The 27,488-nt window shown below is 38.4% G+C and overlaps 1 protein-coding gene across 2 annotated transcripts in view; it reads right to left on the bottom strand.

Annotated features, from left to right (window-relative positions):
• Positions 1–641: 641 nt before the first annotated feature.
• The window catches only part of mtrr (5-methyltetrahydrofolate-homocysteine methyltransferase reductase), a 31,268-nt gene continuing 4,421 nt past the window's right edge, over positions 642–27,488 (bottom strand). For both annotated transcript variants that reach the window (XM_042510095.1, XM_042510094.1), the window contains exons 9-15: positions 23,714–23,894; positions 18,792–18,834; positions 13,940–14,120; positions 13,109–13,227; positions 7,155–7,247; positions 3,655–3,849; positions 642–1,405 (exon numbers count right to left, since the gene is read on the bottom strand). In XM_042510095.1, coding sequence (XP_042366029.1) covers positions 1,261–1,405; positions 3,655–3,849; positions 7,155–7,247; positions 13,109–13,227; positions 13,940–14,120; positions 18,792–18,834; positions 23,714–23,894 — 957 coding nt within the window. In that variant the 3' untranslated portion in view covers positions 642–1,260. The remainder of the gene's footprint in view (positions 1,406–3,654; positions 3,850–7,154; positions 7,248–13,108; positions 13,228–13,939; positions 14,121–18,791; positions 18,835–23,713; positions 23,895–27,488) is intronic.

The raw sequence follows: 27,488 nt of genomic DNA, 5'->3' as shown, positions 1-27,488 counted from the left end.
TTGCCTCCTGAACATGCAAAGGAAACTTTCCATCACCCCTCTTCTTCAAGCGCATTCACACCCACACTTCAAATAAGGTCATCCGCAAACACACCTGTGTGTACAACAAAAGAAAATTGTAGACAGCAATAATTTATGCTGAAATATCTTTTAATTCCTGATCACACAAGGCACAGTTGTGTTTGTTTTAACCACCGTTTGGGAGATTTTAGTCGGGTTTGCGGGACTTAAGAAGAGTTGGAGTTCAAAAAACTCTCCAAAACTGGCAGTCTGCTGGGAAAGTGGGGGCAGGCAGGCACAAACAAAGTTAGTTAGATAAATTGCTCTGGTCAGAGCAGCACATTGTTATTTAGGTTCACGCCCTCTATACTTAAAATTAAAAACAGTATAATGATAAATTGGTAACTGTCCTCACCTCCATGACTTCATTTACAAAAATGTGACTTTTTGGGGATCACATACATTAAAATCTGTTTTCATTACCTCAAAAAGGATAAAATTGTTATCACAGTATTTTGGATGAAAAGATAATTCTAAGGCATTTTCATATATATATAAATATATGTGTGTGTGTGTGTGTGTGTGTGTGTGTGTGTGTGTGTGTGTGTGTGTGTGTGTGTATGTGTGTATGTATATATATATAAAATATATATATATATATATATATATTTTTAAATTTTTTTTTTTTTTTTTTTTTAAATGAACGATTTTCTACTGATTATGATTCAGATGTAATCCATGGTGGTTTGACCCATTCTAAAAATAAAAATAGACTGAGAAAAAATGACTTGTTGCCTCCTGAATGACGATAAACAATTTTCTGTGTGTGTGTTGTTAAAGAAGTACAGATTGCTGTGTTGTTTCCATCTAGGTTGGAGCACTCCCGCTCTCATCAAAATCCCTCCATCACAGCTGACGGAAGTAAATGCCTTTTCCCCAGACAGGACGAACGGAGGAGACTTGTCAACACTAAAAGCATTTTCACACTGCAGGACCAATCTCCAGCACTATTGCCTTGACCAAGATCATTTCTGTTCAAACAGCAAAGCCCAGGATGATGTAGTGAACCGATATTCCCGGGTCAGCATGGCCTATTCCATCTTGGTAGCATTGGGTGGTGTAAACTACCTCAGGGCTTCAGCATCCACAACTTTATGGTTCTAGAGGTTACAGCTGAGCATGCTGACTTTTTTTTTCTTTTTTGATGGTGTAAAAAGGCTCTGTAGATGCTGCAAAATGCCCTTATCTGGTCATCCTCTGTCAGCCCCAGATGTCCTGCAAGTAGCGTTTCTCCTCTCTCAGTCCTGCCAGTCTCTTCATGGCCTCCAGCTGGTCCACCTGAAGCTCTGTTTTGATCATCTCCAGCAGGGTGTCGTTCACGTCTTTAGCCATGTTCTTAGCATCTCTGGAAAAGAAAATAATATGAATTTATTTGAAGAAAGGGCAATAGAATCAACAGACTTATTTTTGTGACAGCGTGTGTATCTCTAAGCACAGTGGCCAATATTTTGTAAAAACTAGAAGGGGCTGCTGATCCAGGAGTGCATTCTGGACGGAAATTGCTGAAATCTCTATCTTGCTGTTGCAGCATATTGGGGGAAATTCATCATCCACTGGACCTAAACTGATATTTTTTTGACTCTGAGGTCTTCCCACAGTTATGATGTTTCAAAGATCATTTACTCAGAGGTGAGTTAAGCGGCCTGGCAGTGATGAGAGAGGAGAAACTCTAGACAAAAAGGTCATGTTGAGCTTAACAAGTGTTGACATGACTTTGCATGTGTTTTGCTTGTTGCCTTTGTACTGACAGAAACAATGAGTTGTGATATGGAAAGGGGAAGCAGGTATGTACACCTGTGTGCTATAAGTGCTACAAACTGTAAGATGTTTCATCAGTGTGAGTTAAGCAGCAGTGCAGGAGTTGGAAAAAAGATGTTGTGAGCAGAAAGTTCGCAAATTGTGAGGCAATCTGGCATGTTTGTGATTTTTTTAAGGATGCTCCAAAGGAGAGTGAGTCATTGGCTGACAGGTGAAGTTGGCAGTTGCACTTGGTGCTGGATGCAGCTTGGTTGCTTCACAGCTAAGTCATGTCTCCAATGCAGTGTTTCATAGGCAGCGTGTCTCCAAGCAGACTATGCTTTAGCAGTAAAATATTGTACTCTCTCTCTACCTCTCATGTTTAAGTCTGAACAATATTTACATAGATCAAGATTTTATTTTCATATCGTGGTTATTACTTTATATTAGTACATTGTTGTGAAGTAGTTTGCAGGCTGCCTTAACACTTTTCACCGTGATTTAGCTTTAAGTGTAGTTGATAGGCGTTTTAAAAATAACTTGTCATATTTGCTGCAACTGTCTCTATATTCAAACATTAGTGCATGAAACATATGCTATGAGAAAAAAGGCATGTTCCTTCGCCTTGTAGTGCTTTACCAGCCTTATCGCACCTGAACGAAAACGACCAATCAGAGCCAAGGAGCCCTAAATCATGACAATCACGGCTTGTGAGCTTCTGTGAAACTGTCAAACTAGGCAGCGCTGATCAAAACTGTATCAAGATTCTGTTACTGCATCGCCTATTTCTGACTTCAAATGTAATAAGAAACATATTTCAGTGTACTGCTTGGCCAGTAGATGGTGCTTTGTTTTAGCTTGACTGTTTCCGACATAGCGGCCAGATCACAAATGTTCTCACTTTACAGTTCAGCAGCACATTAAAATATGATTCTAAAAAAGTGTGAGGTGAGAAATAGGCAGTGCAGAATTTTATTTTACAAACTCCTTGGCACTGATTGGTTGTTTTTGTTCACATGCAGTTAAGTCTTGTAAATGCCATTAAAAGCTGTACAAGGAGGCAGAGGAACCTAATTTGTCTTATGTACTCAGTTTTAGTAAATATGACAAAAAGTAATATCTGCAAAAGTTAGCAACTACATCTTTAACACAGAAAATACAGTGGAAGACTTATTTGTACCTTTTTATCTTCCTTGGCAAATTTCCTTCTGCTTCTATAAAATACTTTCAAACAATGATGAGACCTGATCGTCATGATGAATAATTTATAGCATTTCCAGAGAACTTGGCAAAATTGCATTTTTGTACCACCCACTCTAAAAACAAACTTAATGTGGAAACACTGCCATTATATCGGACATTCGAGCGCCACATTCAAAACAGGAGTTTTTAAGAGAGCATGTTTTTAATAGTCAATATCTTTCCTTTATGACTCATAGGCGCAACTTTATTGTGCTTTGTGCTGGATGTGAATGCTATTAGTTCATCTTTATTTGACTCTGTGTAACTACTCTACACTGCTATGTTGGCCAGGCATCTCTTGTGAAAGGAATAATGTTTTTAAAAAGACCTTCAGGTTAAATAAAGGTTTTAAACAACGCATCCATACAGACTTTCAAGTTATTTTCAAGGCTACAGGAACACACGGCAATCTGACAAAGAACAGATGAGCCATGCAAAGATAGCTAGAGTGTAGAAACACACTCATGGCAGACACAGTGAAAACAAGTGCTGCCAGAACATGGCATAATCACTCCAGGTGGACACTGGGAAAAATGTAAAGCAGAGTGAAAAAAGCAAATATCACAAAAAAATTCAATTTACTACTATTATTATTATTGTTAGCATCAGTCTTACCCGCAGACATAAATGTAACCGTTCTGTTTGAGCAGGATGTCAGTGATGTGTTTCCTGTTCAGCAGCATGTTGTGTTGCACGTATTTGGGTCGTGCTGAAGCGGAGGCGGTGGCCTCGTCCTCCTGGTCATCTCTGGAGAAACACACTTTAAGTTGGCTCAGCGTACCACTGGACACAAAGCCTTCCAGCTCCTCTCTGGGACAAGAAGAAGAGATGCATCCAAGCATTATAGGCCAATGTAAATCCAGTTTGCTACAAGGTTATGTCTGAAATCTTGGACTGGTTGTTTCTGATTTATGAAAACACTGTGAAAAAGCCAAGATTCAGTTGCTGATGTGGAAAAAATATAGAGGGCAGACTAATTTTGGAGGACAGCGCCTGTAGATGATTTTACAGGACAGAAAATACATGCATATTTTTACTGTAACCTAGAATAAATGTATAAACTGCTGGCCTAATAATGCCAATTATTCAACATAGTTTGCATACTGGTTGTTTATCCTTTCACATCCAACACTTTTAAGATATTAAGCAAGAGCTTCAACCGCCTCATGAGACATATACAACCTCCAGAACATTTCCTATGAACAAAAAAAAAAAAAAAATCCTGTCAAGCTTGATAAAAACAGAACACTGATGGGCAAAAGGTCTGAGCACAACCGTGCCAGACAACCAATTTATCTTGTTTAACGAGAGAAGTGCAAAAAAAATATGGATTTCATAAGCAAGGTCGAGTCACTGTTATAAGCATCTTTTTACAATCAATCCTTCCAGCCTTGCAGTTGGGTGTAACCTTGCTCCCTATCGGTGGTTTGCTTGCCAACTACTCCTTCTTCTGCCTCATTGTTTTTACAGGGCCTCAGGTGCTATTGGAAGGGAAGGAAAGAGGAAGGTGGTGAGGGAGTGAGGTTTACTGTGGCTCAGAGCATCTCGTTTAAAGTTAAGCAGTCGGAATGAGCAGAAACACACACAGATGCAACCGCACACACTCCTAACAAGCTGCGGCTTTGGGATCATGGGTGAAGGTCTTCGCCTCTAGGGTCTGTGTTTTAAAACCCCAAGATAACTGATTTTCCAATAACATATATATAGCACAATGCATATACTAAAGGGAGAGATGAGTATTGTTGTCTTTGTTCTGTGTGATCTTGAAGTGTTGCTTCTCCTGAAATGTGTATGTCAAACCTTTGATTGAAGAAATCTATTTTTTTTTTTTTTTTACTAAAATGTGTGTCTGTTTGAACAACAGAGCAACATGAATAACAAGGACAGCAGAGTCTTGTTTGTTTGACGTCTGAATGTGAATTATCACAGATTGATAACCGTGTGAGTACAAACTAAAGGATGACGGAGTTCACTTGTTAGAAAAACAAACAAGTTGAAGGTTTCTGTGAGCCAAAACCTGCCAGACTTTTCTGTGTGTTTATGCACACACTCACACACACACAACAGCCCGTGGCAATATCCTGGACCTTAACATAAACCCAGCGGGCCTTCCAGTTATGTTTCCCCTACAGCATGAAATCACTTGCCATGAAAAGGCCGAGGACTCGCAGGGAGGGGAATAGGATAAGTGCAGTTGAGTAGAGGACAAGTTTGATGTGACAAGCAGGCAGATTGGCATCAACCTCTCACAGGGATGTTAAGTGCTGCCGCTGATTGAGCCACATCGCAAGCCTTGTTTGCTTTTTGGCTGAAAATTCAGAACACGATCAGAGAGTTGGTCACATCCCGTCTCGACATTTTTGCAATATTTATAAGCCTAAAAAGCCGTTTATGCTATATTTATGCGAGTTCGTATTTTCAACCCCGACTTATGACTTCAAATGAACTTTTCTTTTAAAAATAAAGGATGTTGAAAAAAATGCTACAACCTATGCTAAACAGAGTTCTCCATTCTTAGGCAAAGCCAGACATCATTTTGCATTTACTTTGAGAGAAACCCAACAGAGATGAATAAAGGCAGACAGTTCAGCTGCAGGTATGTAATTTAAATTGAGTACAACTCTTCATGGGTGGCTCATAAAACACGGACTAATCGCTTTGGTCAACACTGTGGGGGTGTTCATCAGAGAAGCCCACACTGTGAGCAAACCGCCGCCCACTACCTGGCTGTGCGTTGGTGTTTAACTATGGGATAGAGGAAGCAAAGGGGAACAAACAACATCCTCTGTGATCTATTCTTGTGTGATTAGGGATGCTAATCCATGCACACTATTTAATCCTGAAAAAGAACTCGATCAGTGCACCAGCACTGAGTACACGCGTGCTGCTGATACTAGCAAGAGCAGATCAATTAGCATGTATTCAGGAGAGAGTGAAGCCAAAACACACTGATCAGAGCAGTGATCTGTCAGGTGATGTCAGTTTATAATGCTTTAACAAAACAAGAGGTCAATCCAAGAGAGGTAGTATAATATTAGTACAGTTAAGCTGATTTTTTTTTCCACTAGAAAAACACAGACCGCTGATACTCTGTCCAGATGAAAAACAACAAAAAATTTATATGAGCTTTAAACCAAAAACTTTCCATGTAATAAACAGCAGCGTTGTGGTACAATTGCATTTCATCAAATCTGCATCCAGTTCTGAATCTTCTTGTAAGATCTATTCAACTTAACAAGACATTGTAAGAAAATTTTTTTAAAAAAATGATAGAATGATAGAATCTTTTAATTTTCCTTGTTTTTAAATCAATCTTCAGGTCATTTTCTTGTCACCTTTTACTAATTTCTTGCAATCTAGTCATTTCTTGCCAAGTTGCTCATTGTCTTTTCAGCCATGTTTTGAAAGAAATCGCACCTATTTACTCAGGTTTCAAGGATTAAGCTTTTGAAAGGCATCTCAAAACAGCACAAGAAAACTGATGCTGATCCAGGCTTCAAGGGGCTAATTTTACATATCTGCTATTAAGCTTAATGGTTACCTGACATATTTTGAACATTAATCTTTGCAAATGATTAACGAGGAGGGGAAGATTTAAGATGTCACAATCTATTTGTCTGCGTCTCAGCTTGACAAATCCAGATATTCTATCAACTTGGGCATACATTCATAAAAGAAATGCCTAGCAGAAATCAAACACAATAAAAAGTCACATAAGCTTGAGTCACAGTTACATTGCTAACCTGTCAAGATGCTGGTATACTTGTTCCTTTTCACTCTCTGGTGAAAATCATGTGGCCTTCACTAATCTAGCCAAGTATGTCAGTTTTCTTCATGCAACAATACACCTTACAAGAGCATTGTGGAGCTGTCTGTCCACAATACTCGTGCGGAACTGAAGAACACCCACATAATGTGTAATAACAGCGAGATGTTCATTATGCAGGTCAAAGATTTCAATGTGTAATATTATGTGGCAAGGTGAAGAGGGATGTGGGTATGAAGAACGGCACATCTGCAGCACGAAAGGTTAGGACAGAATGTATAGCATACATCAATTTGAGTGTGTGGGGTCTGTGAATAATCGCTGAACTGAAAGAAGAAATACAGCTTACCGAAACAGGTAGTCTCTGTCTCTGTGGCGACAACCAAAGAACAGCCAGGTCTCGCCAAACGTGGCCTCTGGGTTCTCCTTCCTCTCCTTTTCTCTGAAAGTCAAACAACGGATGTTAGCGGTCAATCAATACCAACAGACGACCAGAGCAGATGGAGGAGAGCGAGTCCTTCCCCGCAGCAGAGGTTAAAGAAGAGTAGTGACACCATTAAGCACTGTCTGCAATGACAGTACACCGAGTGCCACAATTGCCTAATGCACGGAAACGACTATGCGTGCTGCAGCGAGGACATTATATGTATTATTAAATTTCACCCAAACAGAAGGATAGATCCCATCACTATAAACAGTGCTGAAAATGAAACTAGGGCTTTTGTGTGTGGGTGTGTGTTTCGCTCGCATGTGTGTCCAACTGTGCTTGAGTGCAAAAGAACTGCTCCTGCAAAAGTGATTCCTCTTGTGGCTTGGGAGTTTGGCAAAGCTCCCGGAATCCTTTGCAGGCGATGGCAACACAGCGGCACAAAGCGGCTCTGAAGAAGCCGGTATCTGTGCCGCACACCTGCTGCAAAGGTGACAGCTCTCTCCCAGATAACAACAGTTGACCCCCAACCTTTCATGATGCCATCAGTCAGTTGACTCTCCAAAGAGTCCCGCATTATCTGTTACCCCCGTCTGGAGGGGGTGGGGGGGGGGGGGATGAGAAAAGAGAGAGGAGTGTTGAGGTGACCGACCACGACGAGGGGCTGAGGAATACCACAGAGAGGCATTGAGACTGGGCTCTTTGTGCTGTGCTGCTGCACTCCGAGGATAAGGTGCTGCTTCCCCCTAAAAACCACTCTTTGCTATTTACCAGCAGACTGAATCATGCTTTGTGTTTTTCCAGCAGTAACTAAATTAAAATGGCAGCCAACTCTTATACTTGGTGGAATTATACGGTGCATAAATAAATGTTAATACACAGCTTCACTGGTGAAATTTAAAGTCGATGAATCGATTAGCTTGACTGACATAAAAATGGTTAGTGTTTAATTGCCTAACAATGAATAAACACCCAGGTATGTTTCAACACACATAAAACACTCTGCTTTGAATTATGATTTGTATCTGATATGATTAAGAAAAACACCTACTCCTTCCAAAATATATGAATATGCAAGATTTTGGTTTCTTTGAAGAGTAAGACTAGCCACAAGACTTCTTCTGCATAACTGAAACTCCATTATGAGTGTGTGTGTGCTGCAATGATTTACCTTTTCGCACTTTTGTTGCTTGTGCTTAAATACATCTTAAACTCAGATTTAAATAGAGACTTTCCCCCTTCAGCAAAAATGTGTAGCAATACTAAAGTTGCATAATTGTTTCATTTGGGAGCAATAACCCAACAATATTGCTTTCACACTAGCAAGGCTATCAAAATTCATATCAGGGTGGTTTTTTCCTAACAGAATGATGAAATGCACAAGGACAGGATGGAAAGATCTTTCACAAAACAGGTGATGTCTATCAAGCAAATGTCAGTAAAATAAAAGTAAAAGTGAGAAACCTTTTCTTTAAAAAACAAACAGAAGTTTGTCAAAGTTTAACTTTGAGCATCAAAATGTTATTTCAATTTGGATCATTTTCCTTAATATAACTAATGGCTGATAAATATTTTAAAACAACAAAGAGACATTTTCTTTCTTCTTCTAAACCAAGGCATGAAGAAAAAGTTTTTTGTTGGAGGGGCTGTGACACAGGAGGTAAAGTGGTCATCTACTAATTCAAAGGCAAGTGGTTCAACCCTTGGGTCCTTGGGCGAGATATTGAACCCCTCGATTGCTCCCTTGTGTAACTGATGAGCAGGTGGCACCTTGCAAAGTAGCATCGGCCACTGTTGTGTGAATGGTGCCTGTGTTAGAAAGTGCTTTCAGTGGCCGGTAAGAGTAGAAAAGTGTTATATAAATGCAGTTTAATGAAGATTTAACCACTTGTTTCAGTAGTTTATCAAACAAAGATGTAATATGCTGGTTTCAGCTTCTGAAATATTTTTTGTTTTGTTTTAAATCATTGTAAATTTAATATCTTTTGGCTTGTTGATTGCACAAAAAAAGAAATGCGAAGACATCGTTGGGTTCTAAAAAGAAAAATGTGATGGATATATTTCAGGTTTTCCCGAAATTTTAAAGATAAAAGGAAAATATTAAAGCAAAGAACAGCTATGCATGCATTTTTTTCAATGTTACTATCTCTCGAGTTCATTATTTCATTTTCTCAGGATATAAAAGATCTTTTCTTTTTTATATATATAAAAACTTGTTAATTAACCCTTTCAAGCCTGGGCAACTTGGCTTGATTTCTTTCAAAAACATGGGAAGAAGGTGATGAGTTGTGAAAAGAAATTACCAACAAATCCGCAAGAAATTTATAAAAGCACAAAAAATGACCTGAAAAAAACAAGGAATGACCTAAAAATGCTTAAAAGTTATCATTTTATAAAAATGTTTTTTATATATAATAGTAGTTGTATATATAATTCCTTAGATTTTTTCTCTAGCTTTTTTTTTAATCTACTTCTTTCTTTCATTTTTTCAGAGAAATCAAACCAATTTAATTAAAGGTTTAACTACTTATGACATGCTTAAAGCATGCTTAAAAACTCATTTAGTGGGCTGTCATTTGCATCTCACGGAAATTTTTCTTGTTATCTTTGGCTTTAGTTTTCTTGATAATATACATAAATCAACCCATTATCATGAGAAAATGAGCTTTGTTAATTTGAAATAATCAAATCATGATGTCAAGGCAAGATTAAAAAAATCGCAAGCATGGCTGTTCTCGGCTTCCGTAGTTAACATATTTATTCTATTTTTTTAATAAGGAATAGATTAATCAATCATTAATTGCAGTTCTACTTTGCCTCAGTGCAACCAAATCATTAAAGGCATCTGTAAATACTACAACAAAGCTTCGTCCTCATTAATTAAACGAGAAGTTGACCAGTTAATAAAAATGCTTTGGAGAAGTGGTTTGTTTTGAACTTTCTGTCTGTGACCACGGCCCAGTAACAGAGCTGTCTTGATCCAAAAGCTCAGATCCCATCCATTAGCATCCTGGACGAGATTCTTCTGATCTGCAAACAGCCTCAAGTAAACTCATTTTAGTGGGCTCGTCTCTCTCCTCTCACTGCCTGCCCTAAAGGGATCAATACCAATATGAAAAACCTGGATTCCATTCTGAGTAGACCACACCGGCGCCTTTCTCTGAATACAAATCACATCACATCACATACCCACACTATAACAGCCTGCAATACAATCCCAGGGGGAAGGCAGCCTCTACAGAGCACTCCATTTGGGGTCGAAATCAGAGGCGGTTGCCTTTCAGTGCCATTCAGATGATCAGCAGGAGGGGGAAACTGCAAGGAAAGCTGGGGTGAAGACTTGGTAAACATCCCAATTATCTCATATCTTTCATCCACTTTCCTTGCAGCTCCGTGCGAGAGGTGTTTTATGCATAAAAATACAAAAAGAACAAAAACAAAAGCCTAAATACGCCAACAGCTCGAGGCTTAATCACTGAAATTACATTGCAGAATTACACCCGTATACAACATGCTGAACTCAAAATGTTTGCATAATACAGGACAATGCTGAGTAGCAGGATGCTGTAGCCTAATTGTAATCAGCTGTCTGGTTAGACTGATAAATGGAAGCTCAATATTTGTTCACAGAAACTTTAATAAAAGTTGTCGTACTGAATGTGCCAAGTATGCCTGCTAGCAAACCTGAAAAATTAAACTGTGCAAAGTGATTTTTTTTTTCAAAAGAAAAGTTTGTTAGAGCTCTTAAGGAGATTAAGGCTAACCACTCAGTTAAAACACAATATTTGCTTTACTGTCACTGCTCCCAGCTAAATACAAAGACACTGAAAATCACATTTCTCCATAAAATCCTTCAACGCAAACCACAGCAATCAATACCAGACTTCTAGAGGGGCCTTATTAAAATCTCCCTGTACCACCAAGCGAGCCTCTGACCTTTAGACAAGCTTCTTCCACTTGCTACCAGCGCAACAAACTCATACAAAGTTCTTTTGAAACAGCCATCGATTAACAGTAGGGGTGGACGAGGGGGAGAGGGAGGGAGATCGAAGTGTCCCCATGTCGTTTTGTTGCTAACAGGACCCTTCTCAAGCCTCGAGGCAGATACGGCATCCCGTTGACAAACTGGTGATTGTTATCTTCTATCAGAGTGCAGCGTCAGCCGCCGAGGCTTTGTTTGGAATCTCAAGTTAGATTCTGTACAACACTGCACACCATGACAGATTTTTACAATCCTCCAGCACAATACGCAGCTGGCAGGGGAGAGGATGAGATACACAGAGAGGGAGAGGCGACTGAGGAGGCAGTTGAGCTGGTTCACGAGTTTATACTCTTAAACAGTGAAGAGCCTCTTAAAAGAAAAGGAAGAAAAAATATTTTAAATAGAGTAAAAAAACATTTTAAAAATTGAAAAAGTCTCAAGGATGCTTTTGATGTTGTGTTATAGTTGATGCTCTCAAAATGAATCAAGGTCTAAAAACCAGGTCTGCAAGGACAGAACATTAATAACACACTTAATTTTGTATTTTGTTCTTTAGAATGTTTGGGTCGCACTGTAAGGATCAAAGTAAGACTCATATGTTCATATTTCTGCCTTACGCCAGACGGCTGACCCTCTGGCTCAACCTTGATCATCGAGAAGAGGAGTCTGTCTGTGAGTGATGTGACAGTCGGTCTGAGAACGTGTGCCGTCTTCAGCCCTCCTGCATCCCAAAGGCGCAAACATCTCTGAACCCAGATGACCACTCATACTGCCCAGAATATGCTGCAGACAGTCCATCGCCATCATGTCAGTCGGTGCCGAGTCACCTCTCAGAGCAATCACCCGCTGACGCCGCCCGCCACAACAGAGCAGGCATCCGGGGAATTAAGAGACAATTGGAGTTGACTGGGGCATAACCTCATTTACACAAAGCCACCCAAGAGTTAGACATGTCAGTCTGGCTAAAAAGGCTTACTCCACTTTCTAACAAGTCATGGTGGCGGTGGGGCCTGGTTCAACACACAGCCTGGATAGAGAAGCTTCAGTTACACTAAATCCTTCTGACAGGTCATCTTGCAATCTTGATTTAGCCATCAATTCAGAAAATTAAACAAAATGTCACATTTTCTACCAAATGATATTGCCCCTCAAGGGTTTAAACCTACAGCAATGGTTTAACAAGCTGGAAAGAACTACAGCGTGCTCTGCTAACAGTCAATATCCTCACACCGCCTCATCAGCAATTACAAGCAATGATTTACTCCAACAACGTGGCCACCACCTACTGGACTTTTTACTTTCAAATCAATAACGCTCCATTTGCTTTGCTTTGACTCCTGGCTCTTCATTACAAGCCGAGTCATAAACTTGTGTATCTCAGGGGGCTTAATTTATTCCTGTAGAGACGAGTGAAGCATCTGAAATAATCCCTGACGTGATCACAGCACTCACTGATAGATTTATTATGCCTTATGAGTTGTACATGACGTTGACTTTTATCAGCTTTGAGCAGGGTCTCATTTAATTGTCTCTGCAGATTACACGAAAATATGCATGGACGATGTGCACTTAACATCATTTGAACATTCTGAATATTCATCGCTGGGTGCAGAATTTTAGCAGGAATAATCCGTGTCGCTTGGTGCACCAATCAGCATAAGACCTGCATGTTTCTGATGCTTGACATGAACATTTCGCTGACCTTCTCCAGCAGCATATCTTGTAATGTGCACAACACTAGCAGGATCAAGTACATTATAACATGCACTTGATCCTCTCGGCAGAGACATTTGCAAAACAGGAAATCTCTACACGCATCCATCTCTCTTACGTGAACTAAATGTCACATTATGGTGCAAGATAATATTTTTATGTGTTTTAGAATTTTCCTTACCGTTGCTGGAGGAAGCCAATAAATGGGGCAACTCCTGTCCCCGGTCCAACCATAATGAAGGGCGCTGACAGGTCAGAGGGAGGCCGGAAGGAGCAGTTGGGTCTCAAACTCACATGGATCTAAGGTCAGAGGCCATTAGCAAGCATTTAAAATAATGAGAGTAATTACAACAAAGCTGAGAAGCCACTGAGGGCTTACCAATCTATTAATTGATCTACTTATTATTCTAAGACATACTAATAGGAAATCTCATGAGCTCCAACTGGAATCCACAGAGTCTGCCGTAGAGAGGATTTACTTGCCTTAATTTAAATTATTTTTTAATTAACATGCACACAACTGGCCCAAAGCTTATTCTTTTTTGTGCATCGCACATTCAAATGAGTTTCCAGAGCTGCCTAAAACATCCAGGAGAGACAGGTTAAATCCCTAACGCCTCGAGTTCTGCACTTTCATGGGGACACTGCACAATTTTCAGATATTCGGCTCCACACTTGGCTTCTATTTTCCTCAACAACCTCTTGAACTGTAATATTTGAAGGAGAATGTTCAGTCCAGCTCTTGGCGTTTTTACTGAAACAAAACTTTAGACAAAGACAAAGAGGGGACGGTAAAGTAAGGTGCAGCAGCATTTTTTATCTAGCCAGGAGGGTTGTATGTTTGTTTCCTTCCTGTGAGTGTGGGGGTCGCAACTGTTACAACACCTGAACACTTGTACTCACAAATAAGAGCACCTATCAGCCAAGACCAAGAAATACATCAGCCAAGAGCAAGAGCTCACAAATTTGCACATTCTAACTTCAGCTCTCCATTTTCCAGTGTACTCATTACCTTTGGCACAGCCGGGCTGCTGGAGGATTCAGCCTTCTCAGGGAAAACCAGGACAGGATTGATGAGGTCAAACAGCCAACCGGTACACAAGCCTCGCCTCCCTGCAGGGCGCCCAGGGCATGCTGGGAACTCTACCACGTTGAAGACAAAATGCAGCTTTCCTGGGTACCTCAGACAGGAGCTATAGAGATGGGACCGCAGAGGGTTTGAGACAGAGGAAGACAGAGATGGAAAGAAACAATAGTGTGTGTGTGTGTGTGTGTGTGTGTGTGTGTGTGTGTGTGTAAGGCATACAGATAGTGACAAGCAGGGAGATGCGCAGAGATGAAGTGAAAAATAGATTGAAATACAGAGAGAAGCCGAGGGAGAACAGAAAGGTACAGAAAGGCACAAGCATTACGAGGGAGGATAAATTCTCAGGAACAGACAACAATGCTCCTTCAAATGATTCACACAAAACACCTTTTGAAAAATCTAGTCCAACAACAGCCGATCACAGTAACAAGGACACACAGACATTTGATGTTATGACAAATACAAATATGACATTGAAATGCACTAAATCATGTTTTACACCACTGCAGCTGAGACAGAAATGGTGCTTAACAGTAACCAAAAGATGTTCTTTTGCTTGTAATCATAGGGGAACCTCTTTTGGTGCTTTATGGCACCCATCTTCTTTGTCAAATGGTGCCACATACAACGATTTGAGGTGTCATTTAGCACTATATTGCTAAAACAAAAATAGTATAGAACAATACTCAAAAGTGGCTCTTTGGCTCGTAACCACAAGAGCCTCTTTTGGCTCTATATAGCACCCATCTTAATATGTCAAATAGTGCTATACAGAACCATCAGAAGTGCCCTGAAGCACTCTATTGCTTTCATAAAAATGGCACCAAACAGTACCCATACTTTTCTCTTTGGCTCGTTATCATAAAGGGAACCTGTTTTGGTACTATAGCACCCATATTAAACCATTAAAAGTGTCGTGTAGCTCTATGTTACTTTAATCAGTTCCATATGTTGTTTTTTGCACTCCTAATCATAGAGGAACCTATTTTGGTGCTATACTGCATCCATCTTTAAATGTGCTATACAGCACCTTTTTCCACTATTGCCTTATAGTACCATCAGAGGTACCATATAGAATTATAAAGTTTTTACATTTTTGAGTCTGTGGACCCTTGAATGATGGCAAATATTACCATGGATGAGTCACTATGCTTCTAAATGACACATTACCTAAAATACGAATAATTATGTATCATTTACTTTTCCCTATACAAAAAAACTTCAAATAAATGAATAAATAAATTCTTACAAAGTGTTGGCTTAAGATTCAGAGTCCTGTCCTAAATGCTGACTGAGAAACACAATACATTTTCATACCATATTCTTTTTTATTTTTTCAGAAAATAAATCCAATGCTGACAAGTCAAGAAAAAGCTAAATATAGCCTACACTATACATTGCATAACACATTTATTAAATCTTACTTGAGACAAAGACAGAATACATAAAGTAAACAGAAATATGCTTGAAATGTGAAATTTCATGAGAAAGAGGGAGGGGGGAGTTGAAAAGGACAGTGACTCAACCTGGTCAAGATATTCCACAGACCTTGATGTCAGCGATTTCATTAAGGAACAATCGTCTTCCTTCTGAAGTACACCTGTCATCGCATCAGTACGCAGAAGAAAGTATAGATATACTGCTAGCTCACCTAGAACCACAGAGCTAACTAAGGTTTCAGCTTAGCCAAGGAGGTCGGCATTAAAGTCTGTATAAAGTGAATTCAGACATTTGTTCAAAACACATTCTAAACGTTGGAAACTGATTGTTGAAAACATGTTACAAAGACCCTTATATGACTATATAGCACTGAATTGTGGAGTTAGACGGTTGAATGTTTTTCACCATTTTCCTGTTATAAGATTTTTTGGGCGGGCCTACAACCATCCCCTGACAATGTAGCAGTATAAAAATGAGAAGCGTCATTAGCATAGTCCTGTGATTGGGCGTGGCCTCCACTCCTCCAGTGGACAGGCCCCCAGCGTTTCAGGTCAGAGAATACTGTGCATTTTTTCATGATTTTGAGACCTTCTTTTACATACTTGGCAATTTTTTGGTCATTCAAATTTGGTCAGGTGTTTAATAACACATTTTTCTGTGATGTGACAAACTCAGAACACATTTTAATTATCACTTTACCCAGACTTTAATGTTTACATCTTGCACCATTACAAGCATGAGCCTCTCATCCACAAGTAGATGTACGCTTCCTGGTCTGTGGATTATCTTGGGTAACTAGGTCATGATTTCTGGAAAAAGTATATTTTTTAGCACTATGAGCACCAGCAGCCAAGTGTCATCTTGTTCCAGCATACATGGAGACGGCAGACATCTCTACGGTCGATATTTCCAACATTTGGAAACTCATACAAAAATAATTTAGATTGATTAATAGCACTAAAGGAAATGGGAAAATGACATTTATGGAATATTTGTTTGATTTTGTTTATAGTTTGTTCAAGCTTGCATTTGTACTACTACAAATTAACATACACCAATTTGAAATCCTATTTGTATTTATCATCATTGTCCTATTTGCTTATTTACCTCCCTTAAGTTTGGGGAAACAACTACAAAAGTTCATTGCAATCACCAGGTGTTTACGGGGGTTACTGTTTATTTATTTGGCTACTTAATATTTATTTTTACCTAGTTTAGCTTCCTCTTTTTTTCTGTAGATAATAATGTAAAATTGTTGATATTTGATTTTGGGTATGTGGGTATATGCATATATGTTTAGTTAATTAGAGTATAGGTATAAATTAAAAATGAAGCTGTTATTTAAAATTTAATGACTTATGGAGAAAGGGTGGGATTAAATAAGTTTGTGCTTCCTCTCGCTCCTTTTCAAATGCATGAACAAAGTTATCATGTGTTTGACCATTTTCTTTTGCTCTATGTTTTTCATTGTCTGTAAATATTACCTTTTGTCTGCTTGTTTGTAAAAATCTTTTCTCTGTTTATGGTTCTAAATTAATAAATCAAATCAAATAATGCAAACACTTGTAGATATATATTTTTAAATTGAACAGTGATTTCAGTTTTTTAGTTTAGCCACTCTGCAATCTCTCCATGTTACCCCTGGCAACTATAGAAGCACCTTCTAGTATAATATTACCCCTTGTTGGGAATAACAATATGACGTCTGCTTCATTTTAGACTAAAAAAAATGGAAAGGGAGTGAGAAAAAATAACTTCCTGTCTGACTTGCTTCAATAAAACTGCCGCTCCCTCCTCTCCTTCCAGTATTCACTGTCGGCTGAAGAACTCTCACGCTCTCTCATCTCTCACTCTCCAGTTCCTGCGGGCCACTGGAGACCTCTATTGACCACAGCATCAATAATGCAGGCCTCTAATGTCTCTGCACCATCTGATAAACTACAGCCACCATCTCTCTTGTCTGTTCCTGTCTCTGCACGCTTGCACGCACGCACACACACACACACGCACACACACACATACACACGCACACGAGCAGCTAAGTGAGGGACTAATGAGAGAAGCGGAGAAGTTTTGACATTGCGTTAGATGTTGCTGTTCAACATGAGCTTTAAAGTAAACCTAATGGGTACTATCTTAACAGGAAGAACAAATCAATGACTGGCTAAGTGAGGCAAAAAGGAGGAACACTTGGGCCTATTTAAACTAAGCTCAACTTGCTAAAGGCTATACAGTATTTACAGCGCACTCCTTTCCTTTTACCCCCAGGCATTTTATAAAAGCGCACACAACATGGACTACAATATTCAAGTTCTGGCAAAGGGACATACAAACACAACTAATACTTCTCAAAAAACATTTTAATGGCTAAAAAAGTTTTCATTAAGGTTTCCTTGTTTTGATAAACCCTATCAAATGCCCCATAATTTTGAAGTTAGGCACAACAAAATAGAAGATCTCCAGTAGAAAGCAGTGCATTTCTAAGCTGCCAATAGTGAGAGATCACTATGTTTTCTTATGTGACTGTCTGGTACCCAATAAACAAACTGAGTTTATAGGGTTACCACAACAAATATATGCCTAAAACTATCTCTTTTCTCCTCAAAAAGCTAACACAAAAGTGACACCATTAATCTTATGCTTATTCTCTGTGGTATAACACATCCAATGCAGATCATTTCATGTATTTTGACAAAAAAAAAAAATCCAGTCTTTAATGATGATTTTAAATCCAATTTGAGTTTCAGAGACATTATTTCCATCTTCACCAGTATAAATAGAATTAATCAGGGGTATTTAGAAATATCTAAACAAATGAAAAGAGGGCAGTTCATATTTCTGTTGCAGTTGCGCAAATGATAAAAGAGATCCATTGTCAAATAAACAAGATCAATCAATTATTCTCTTAGCATGCCATCATTTAAATATCATCAGCATTACAAAAAGATAGAAAAGGAGAGTCTGTCTATTCAATTCAGTGCTTGATGCAAACGTTTCAATATCTAAACACTGCTTAGAATCACTGGAAAAGTGGTCAGCTTTATGCTTTGACTGTTTAACTCTAAAATTAGGAAGATGTTTTAATTTATACAGAAACATAATCCAAGTATTCAGTTCTTGCAGAACTGTCAGTGTCTTTGTACAATGTATCATGTGTTATTGTGCAGCTAGGAAACACTAGTAGAAAATTGGGAGGTCTCCACAATCATGTGGTGAGAGTAACACACAGACATCCTCATGGATACTTGTTATTCCAAACAAATGATGCTATAGGAGCACATCTGTGCACAGTTTCATGCAGCACAAAACATCCATTCAGATTTTTCTGTCACCTTACCTGGCTGCTGAATAAGGCCTTGGCTGCAGTTTCGGCAAATGCTCTGAAAGGCAAGCACAACTGTCAATCACCCCACTGTATCGCTAAGATTTTGTTACACAGACAGACACCCATGACAGAGAGCAGACAAAATAAGTGAAAGTCACCTCGCTCCGTTGAGACGCCCTACCGACCAATCTATCCACAGTAACCCCCACCCAGGTTACAAGCTTGTTTCTAGGACACACTTCTATATTTATGAAATTACAAACTCAGGGTTATGGAATCCCAAGTGTCCAGATGTGGAGCCAGTAGGAAACAGATTGCTTATGCAGACCTTATTTCAATGCCAGCCATGAAGGTGCCCTCTTTTGGGTAATATGTAGTGTGCATTGCAAACGTGAGAATGTGTCGGAGAAATCGGGAAAACTTTCAAGGCAACTTTTCAGCCGGTGGCACCAAGTTTTGCCAATCACTATTCTACGCCCGCCACCGACCACTACATGTGGGCAAAATCGTGATGGAGAGTTGCGTGATGTGCTTGCCATGTAATCTCTTATACTTAATTTGCATCTCTGTGATAGAAAAACTTGGAAAAGTAAAGCTGCTCCATATGTACCAGCTGAGGCCTTACAATAACACATTTTTCTACTAAATTGCTTGGAAAGACAAACAGCTGGACGAAATCTGCTCTCTCCTCTCTTTCTGGATCTCTCTGACATCTAAACAGCTCAGGGTGTTAGCGAGACAGCTCCGCACTTTGACATCCATTTCATCTCTTTGAGCTGTTTCTTTTTCTTTTTTTTTTTAGAATGGTGATGCATGAAGCACTTAAAAGTTTGAAAGAAGGGTTTTGAACAAAAATACTGGACGAAACAGCAGCCTTGTACTAAACATCCATCTAGATTCCTTCAGATACTACCAGAAAAAAACAACAGGCTCAAGGTCTTTGTAAGGCTAATGACGTACGGACTAAACCAAAAATGCATTCCTGTAAGATGATACGGTATGAATATGATGCAGAAAATGATATTGTTTATGGTTTATCTAAATACAAAGAGCTATGTGTGGCCAGTTGAGTTATATTATTGAAACTAGACCATATGTTCGCCAGAAAGATTTGTTCAATGTGTCATGTTAATGGTACAGAAAATTAGTTTAATCTTCTTTGCTTTCGGTTCATTTATAAAACATGCTGTGCAGGATTTTCCTAAAAGAATTTGATGTATAGAATTACAAAAAAGTAATCCCTCTCAATTATCACTTATGACCCACTAGAAGTGTGTGGCTGTAAATTATTCTTCTCATTTTCTCATTATTCTTATTTCAGGATGTTGGGCTTGTATCCTTATACTGCTCAGGTGAGGTCAGGGCTATACATAAAGGTCGCGACCAGGTGTCAGACCAAAAGCAACAGGGATCCAACAGAAACAGTACCGGCAAAAAATCAAATAAAGTGAAGTAAAACTTTAAACAAACTTGAATTTGGGGTTGGCTTTTTCTTTCAATTTTGGTGGCGAGCTTGTCTGCAAACAGTAAACGACAAAGTACACCTTTAAGTTAGCAGCTACTTAGAAAAAGTCCTTTGTCAGGATACTAGATATTAATAAGAATACAGAAGAACACATAATTTTCTAACGCATGTTTTCATTTTGTATACCTGAAGTTGTCTTTTTTTTATGTTTGATGTTTAATTAGGGCTGTCGCTGTATACTGGTTTTGACGATAACCATAACATTTAAGTATATTAGTATTGAAACTGAAGGAATTATTTAAAAATAAAATATGAATTTGTGTTAATAATATACAGATAATATTATGTAAATAACCCAGTTCGTCTTGAATCATTTCCACTTCTTCCAGTTCTCGTTTAGTCTCCCTGCCCCAACACCATCTGGTCCCTTTTCACTATCTATTAAGTGTAATTGCTCTTTTTGTAATATTTTGTACAGTTATGGCCTTCAGACTCTCTTTCCACACTCAAATTTGATTTGAGTGAATCCTCTTTTTTTCAAATTTTCTATAAATATCACATCAAATATTGTTGTCATGAACTCTTTTGGCCACAAAATTACATTGAAAATCAGATATTGCGCCAGGTCAGCCCTATGTCTGATATGATGTCAGATAAATTAAAACTTTAGTGAAGGGGGCTTTTATTCTGGAAAAGAAGAAATGTTAAGACTTGATCTTGATATATTAGTGACCCAGCACAATAGGCAGGCCTTGCTTTGTTATAATCAATATGCTTTTAGATCTTTTTTTAAAATAATTAAGGCTAAGTTGCATCAGTGTGAGTAAAAAAACATAATTCTTGTTTTCAACATTTCTCAAAAAGAAAGATCAGAAAGTCAACCCCCCTGAAGGACAATATCTATTTGGACAAATCATCACATACAACATATCCTGCAATCCTTTCCATCAGCACCTGATGGAAACACACACCTCTCCATCAAACGGTGTATCATGTACGTTAACACAATCCTCTGCAGCTGCACGGCGCTCGAGTTGCTGCCTTTCTATCACAGAGTGACAGCACATGTCCGAAACAGAGGACAATCAATCCATCATCTCACATCACTGCACCGTGATGATACTGCTGGTAGATATAAAGGATATATCACTTTTAAAACCTCTGGGTGCAAAGCTGCTTTTTTGGTGTTGCAGTGAGTGGCTCTAGGATACATCTTAGAATATGTATTCCAAAAAAAGGTCTGTGTTCCAAAGAATACAGTCCCAGGGTCCCCGCTATGTTTTCAGAAATGATCATTTTCTGGGGTATCATCGATCATACTGCACAACAATATAATCTATTCCATCTCAAAAGTCTCTCTGCGCTGGAATTTATATGCAGAGGTACCCTTTTTGGAGGGGGGGGGGTGATATAGCAATGTGGCTGAACATAAAAGTTATACTTCTTAAGATATATGGATAGTTTCTTTGGCTGCAGATGAAATTAGGGAGGTTGTTAGCATTAAAGCATTACGAAGAATTCTCCCTGGGAAGATTTCTTCTTTTTTTTTAAATAGCCTACAAATGCTAATTTCAAGTTACTTCTGAGAAAAAGACCTGCAAGCTCATGGTTTTCCAAAAGCATTTAAAGGTTTTCCCTGGCATTTCATTATGTCGTGAATGAATAAAGTGGGAATATATGTGATATGCGGTGCGTTCGCTGTGACCAGAAAACTTCATTTTAAATTTCAAGCTTTTCTGGAGCAAAGGGGGGGGGGGGTTGACTTTTGAGATACAGATATTTTCACTTAACTTTACTTTCCTCCACAAGTCACAATCAAGCTAAAGAAAAAAAAAAGAATAAAACTGCACTATGGTACAATTTATTTGAGCCCTGCAGTAAAGTAAATTGAAAAAGATGCTCATGGACAGTATTCAGCTCCCTGGGGCAATGACCCCAAAGTTTTCATCTGACACACTATGTGAAACAATGGACCATATAACAAGAGCGCTGACTCTGGGAAGCAGGTATCTTTCTCAATTTATATCCAGCATTTACTTTTACACCCAGCCTGTACTTGGCCAAAGACATCTGGGCTTAGATACATCCTACCTCATTATTTATTGTTAGTGTATAACAGCATAAACTCTGATCAGCAAACACCTCCTCTTCGCTCGGGGTAATGAACCAAGAACAGCGCAAAAATGCAGCAGTGTGCTTTACCAGCGACATCCTGAGTCAGAGTTGACCATTAACCTCTGATCCAAACTGACCCCTGTGCGTTTGTGTCCTTGCAAAGCTCAGTGGCTCAACAGTAAACGCCCCCCTGTCCCTCGAATAACAGCTGTTGCCCCGAAGGCCCTCTAGCACCACATTTTTCACGAGGGCACGATCGGCCTGATTCCCAATTTCTGCATCAGTTCACAACCAAAAAAAGGTGCTGTGGTTGGCAAGTAGGCCAAAAATAACTGACATTGGGGAAGGCCAAGAGCTGTGACACAGCTGTTTTAGAGGACAACTCAACTTGTATGTAAAGCTGAAGCCAACTAATTTCACTGTCTGGTAAGTTTCAGTCAACGTTTATTAGATCTATACCGAATGACCAGCCAAATATCTTAATGAGCTGGGAGAAAATGTTAGTTTTCCACCAACTGTTGGCTCAAAGGGTCAGAGGAGAGAACGTATGGATGGCAGGCAGAAGCAAAAAATGATCAATATTATTAGCACAGAGGGAAATTCTATATAAACTGAGAAAATATCTCTTGACTTGCAGCTATAACACTGCCATTATATCCACAGAAACTGCGACACAAAAACCATATTGGAGCTACACGGACTTAAAAATGAGACAAGGAAATGAGTGTTGATCCTTTGGGGAGCCCTCTGATGTACACGGTCTGACCATTCAGTATAATTAAATGCTCTCACAAAAGCAGCCTAAAGACTTGGCTCACGAAGCTCACTTTACTGGGACTACAGTGACCCCTACTGGATGAAAAAAATCATATAGATAAAGCTGCTCAACTGAAAAATACTTGTACATTTTTGTTCAGGAGCAGTCTAAATCCCAGTCTCATGTCAATCACAGTAATTCCCCATTTGCTTCAGGCAACATGAAAGTCTGCATTTAATTAAACCAGCATCTATTATAATATTTTTTAAAGAAAGAAAAACAAACAAGGTGGAAAAAAAATCAAGGTGAATTTGCCAATATATTAGTCATTTTTTCATTAGTCACTGAAAAGCTCTTATGCATAAAATGCATCTATTTGCTATGGAACGTGAAGAGAAAGTCAAATAAAACATAAAAAATAAGGTATTGTTTGATCTGATTTTGTAATTCAGAGTGGTTTACACATAGCCTGTTATGTAATACACATAGCGAGGATGATTTCTACCCAATAACTATGATTATTATGATCTCAGAGAACTTCGGACCTTTTGACTGACTGACTGACTGACTGAGATAGATAACAGCAGGTGCTCTGACCTATTAGGAGGCTGAGAGGAGGCAAGCAGGAAGTGAAGGCTGTGAGAAGCTCCAAGACGCTGAGGCTCGGGTCTCTCACATACAGGTTGTAGTCTGCAGCGCCTTGTTTACTGCAGAGCTCCTGCAGTCTCCTCCTCTGCACGCTGTCCCCCGTATGCTCCACCAGCGCTCGGAGGAATGCCTGACAGAGACACAGAAATCAGATGTTAAGTCACTAAAAGCTGCTCTGCACCTCCGTCAGCAGCAATAGTCCTGATTTCTTGCTGTTTTTCTGCCTTAGGTTTCCATTCATAACTGTGAAAAGAAGAGGCACTTGATACATTTCTAACACTGTAGTAGGAAAGACCTCAATGCCACATTGCAAGCAAACCATATAAAATGAAAGTCTTTGCTAGTTTTCAAGGTAAATGAAAACTGTGGAGGCGAACCTTGATGAAAAGAAGAAAATAGTAGCGCCTCCACACATACTCCTTTTAAAAAAAAAATCATAAAAATGTTTCAACCCAATCCGATCCAACTTGGATCTTCATAAGACCAAAATATTTGAGACCACACCTGTATTTATACACAATGAACATCAATATGGTGTGCTGAACTGTCTAAACCATTCAGGGTGGTAAAACAACTGACAATAACAATTCAATAAAATACATAGAAAAAAATACATCAGGAAAACAGTTACACAACTGCCATTCTACAAATGATCAAACTGATATCATAAGGTGAGACACTAGAGGTGAAAACAGTTTCTTCTTAAGCACTGGTTAATATTTTAGGCAATTTTGCTTCAATAAAATGTCTTCTTCTGGAAAGAAAACATCCCAAAATAGATATTTATTTTAATTCGGATGTTTGTTCTGGAAGTTTTATGCAAATGGTGCATATTTTCATAGATAATGTCTCATTTGCATATTTAAACAGAAATTTGAGAAAATGTGTAATACAAAAAAAATGTCTTAATGTAAGAAATTAACAGGGGTAGATTTCATGGTAATATATATTAATTACATTTTTAACCCAGCGTCTCATGTTTTGTCTAAAATGTATGGAATTTTAGTATATATACATTACCTCCTCTCTCATACTCTGAGCCAAAAATCTCAACTTCAGTTGCACTTACATACAACTTTCCACTTTTATTCATATCTATATTCTGAAGGTTTTTACAGGGAGGTTTATTCATATATCATTCATAGCCTGATTTATATTACATCTTAATCCTAAAAACATGGCGAAAATTGATATTCTCATGTCTGTTGACAGTATTTTCGTATTCATGGAGGGATAAAAAGAGATGTTCAAAAATCCCTCTGTAGAAAAAAAATCCTTTGACTCTAATATAACAACAAGATGAAAGGAGATATTTTGAAAGAATTCCAGAAAACGTGTAAGATTTAAAAAAAAAACTATCTTTCTATGAATAATCAGCACATACATCAGTCTACATCACCTTCATTCCAAAATTCTATTGTATTAAGTAAGAGCAAACAGAAGAAATCTTAAATCCATGTGAATCTACCAGACTTTTGCAGCAAGGAGTAAGTATGCAGGCGTTACGTTTTTCTTTATATATGCAGTTTTTCGATAGCCTTGCACCTACGTGATATACATTTAATAATTCTCCCTCAACACCAGTTAAACCTTGACACCAGCCCAGTTGTGGAATACAGCCATTTCATCATTTGCAATGCACTTTTGGCCCTCACAAAACGATCCTTTGGTTTTTAAAAGCTCTTAAAGCAACTCAGAAATTAGCAAAGCAAGGAGGCATTCTTTAATCCTTAAAACAAATCCATCAAAATCAATTAATGCAACCAATTTCTTGTTAAATTTGCAGAAGACATTCTGCTGTTAAACTGGTATTTCATCACTGATTGTTAATCTGTTTGTTCGCTCTAATGCAAATTACAGGATTAAAGTGGATCATTAATAAATATTAAAATGCAACTTTTTGGAGTGATTTTAGTTTATTCCGCAACCATAAATTACTCTGATACAGTAATCACTACAGTAACTTCTGAATATTTGTCATGCATAAGTGTATTGTTTAATTCTGGTGATTCATTAGTTTAAGAGTGCATGTATGGAGAGATTAGTTACATTTGTTGCACTGAAAAAAATATTATCCCCATCTTCCAATCTGTCCTGTAAAGGCAGCACTTTACCATTATTTGACTTGTGTCCAAAAACTGTGCATCTGATACAGTGTCTGAATAGCTTCAGCAGTAAAATTCAAATTAGTCTCAGTAGAAATGGCAAGCCATGACATGCCAGGTATATCTTTCTGTATTTGATGCAGTTATAAATATTATATGGAATTGGACTTACCAAGAGGCTGAGGTAATTATCTTTAACTATCCTAAAAATCATGAAGTATAAAACTTATAGGTTCTATAACTGCTTTAGTAAAGCAGATTAACTGCTTGGGTTACACAGACAGGTATTGTAAAATAAAACTCTTACAGCCTTGTAAGTCTGTAGACAACAGCTTGACCCGAGACAATTTCTCTGCAGGAATTTTATAACACAGAGGATAAAATGAGTCTGTGCACATGTCTTATATACAGCAGGGAACTGAACCGATGGTAGCTATTACCATTAAGATGTCTTTATGACACATTATCAATTTGATTGGGACAGTTAAATTAAGCTTCTCTAATAAAAAACACTGCAGAAATCAGGATTAATGTTCCCAACGTCTCTTAATGTGTCATACCGACCAAGGAATATCATTTCTTGTTTTGGGCTTAAAAATAAAAACATGTTGTTTAAAAAAAACCCTTTTATGCAGTGTGCTATAAGTTCATATACTGTGTCATAAGTGCTGTGTTATTTTATGCTTTCAACGGTGCTTCCTGCTGAGCAATACTTAAAATGCTATATTCATAAAGAAGCCATTGGATATTTGCCATATTTGACATTATTTACAAATAGTCCCCTTTTATTTCATCTTTCAGTGTGCTGTTTACACAGAGCAGTAAACTACTGTTGCAGCTCATGTTAGAGGGAAATGAATGTTTTTCAATTTCTTTAGACTATAATGTTTTTTCTTAAATAATGAACCCTAACCCTTATGCAGTAAATATCAGAATACGGGTGTAAATAACTTGAGAAATGGGAATTAGACAAGGAGTACTGGCAGTTACACAAGTTAGCGACTGACACTATAGTGACAGTATTTCAAATAATTTTGGAAATGTCACACAACCAGGTGGAAGTCATGCAGGTCACCTGCTAATGTTTAGGCTCTACCAAAGCTCAACATTGTGGACATTTGACATTTCCTCACATCAGCTGTTAAGGGAATATTTCACCCACAAAATGACCATTTGTAAATAAGTCATGCTGTACTACATTGGATTTGTGAAGAAAGCCTTTTCTCGAATGCCTCCGTGGAAAACTGCAAATTGGTTTACTGATTTATTGAGTTATTGGGGACTGCCTTTAAAAGCAGCAAAACTATATCAAAACATCTGTTTACAAACTCATACAACTCATGCAGTTTGATCCAAGTCTCATTTATCAAGTCTTACAAATAAGTCACTTTTCAGGTCAGTTTTAATTAGTGAGGTTTTTGCAAAAATGCATGTATTTGGGAAGTACTGAGCATACGACTGGATAAATGCGACCTGGAATTTTACTGCCCAAGTTTTGTGAGTTTGATAATGGATGTTTTTGGTCCTTAATCAATCAATAAATCAACATAATGGCTGTTTTTCATGGAGTTACGTTTGAAAAACAAAGTTTTCTTCACAAATTCAAGGTAACAAGGCAT

Source organism: Plectropomus leopardus, chromosome 21, assembly GCF_008729295.1.
Source record: "Plectropomus leopardus isolate mb chromosome 21, YSFRI_Pleo_2.0, whole genome shotgun sequence".
In the NCBI taxonomy this organism is placed as follows: domain Eukaryota; kingdom Metazoa; phylum Chordata; class Actinopteri; order Perciformes; family Serranidae; genus Plectropomus; species Plectropomus leopardus.
The sequence above is the reverse complement of the archived record's forward strand: the minus strand, read 5'-3'. Positions and strand labels throughout refer to the sequence as shown.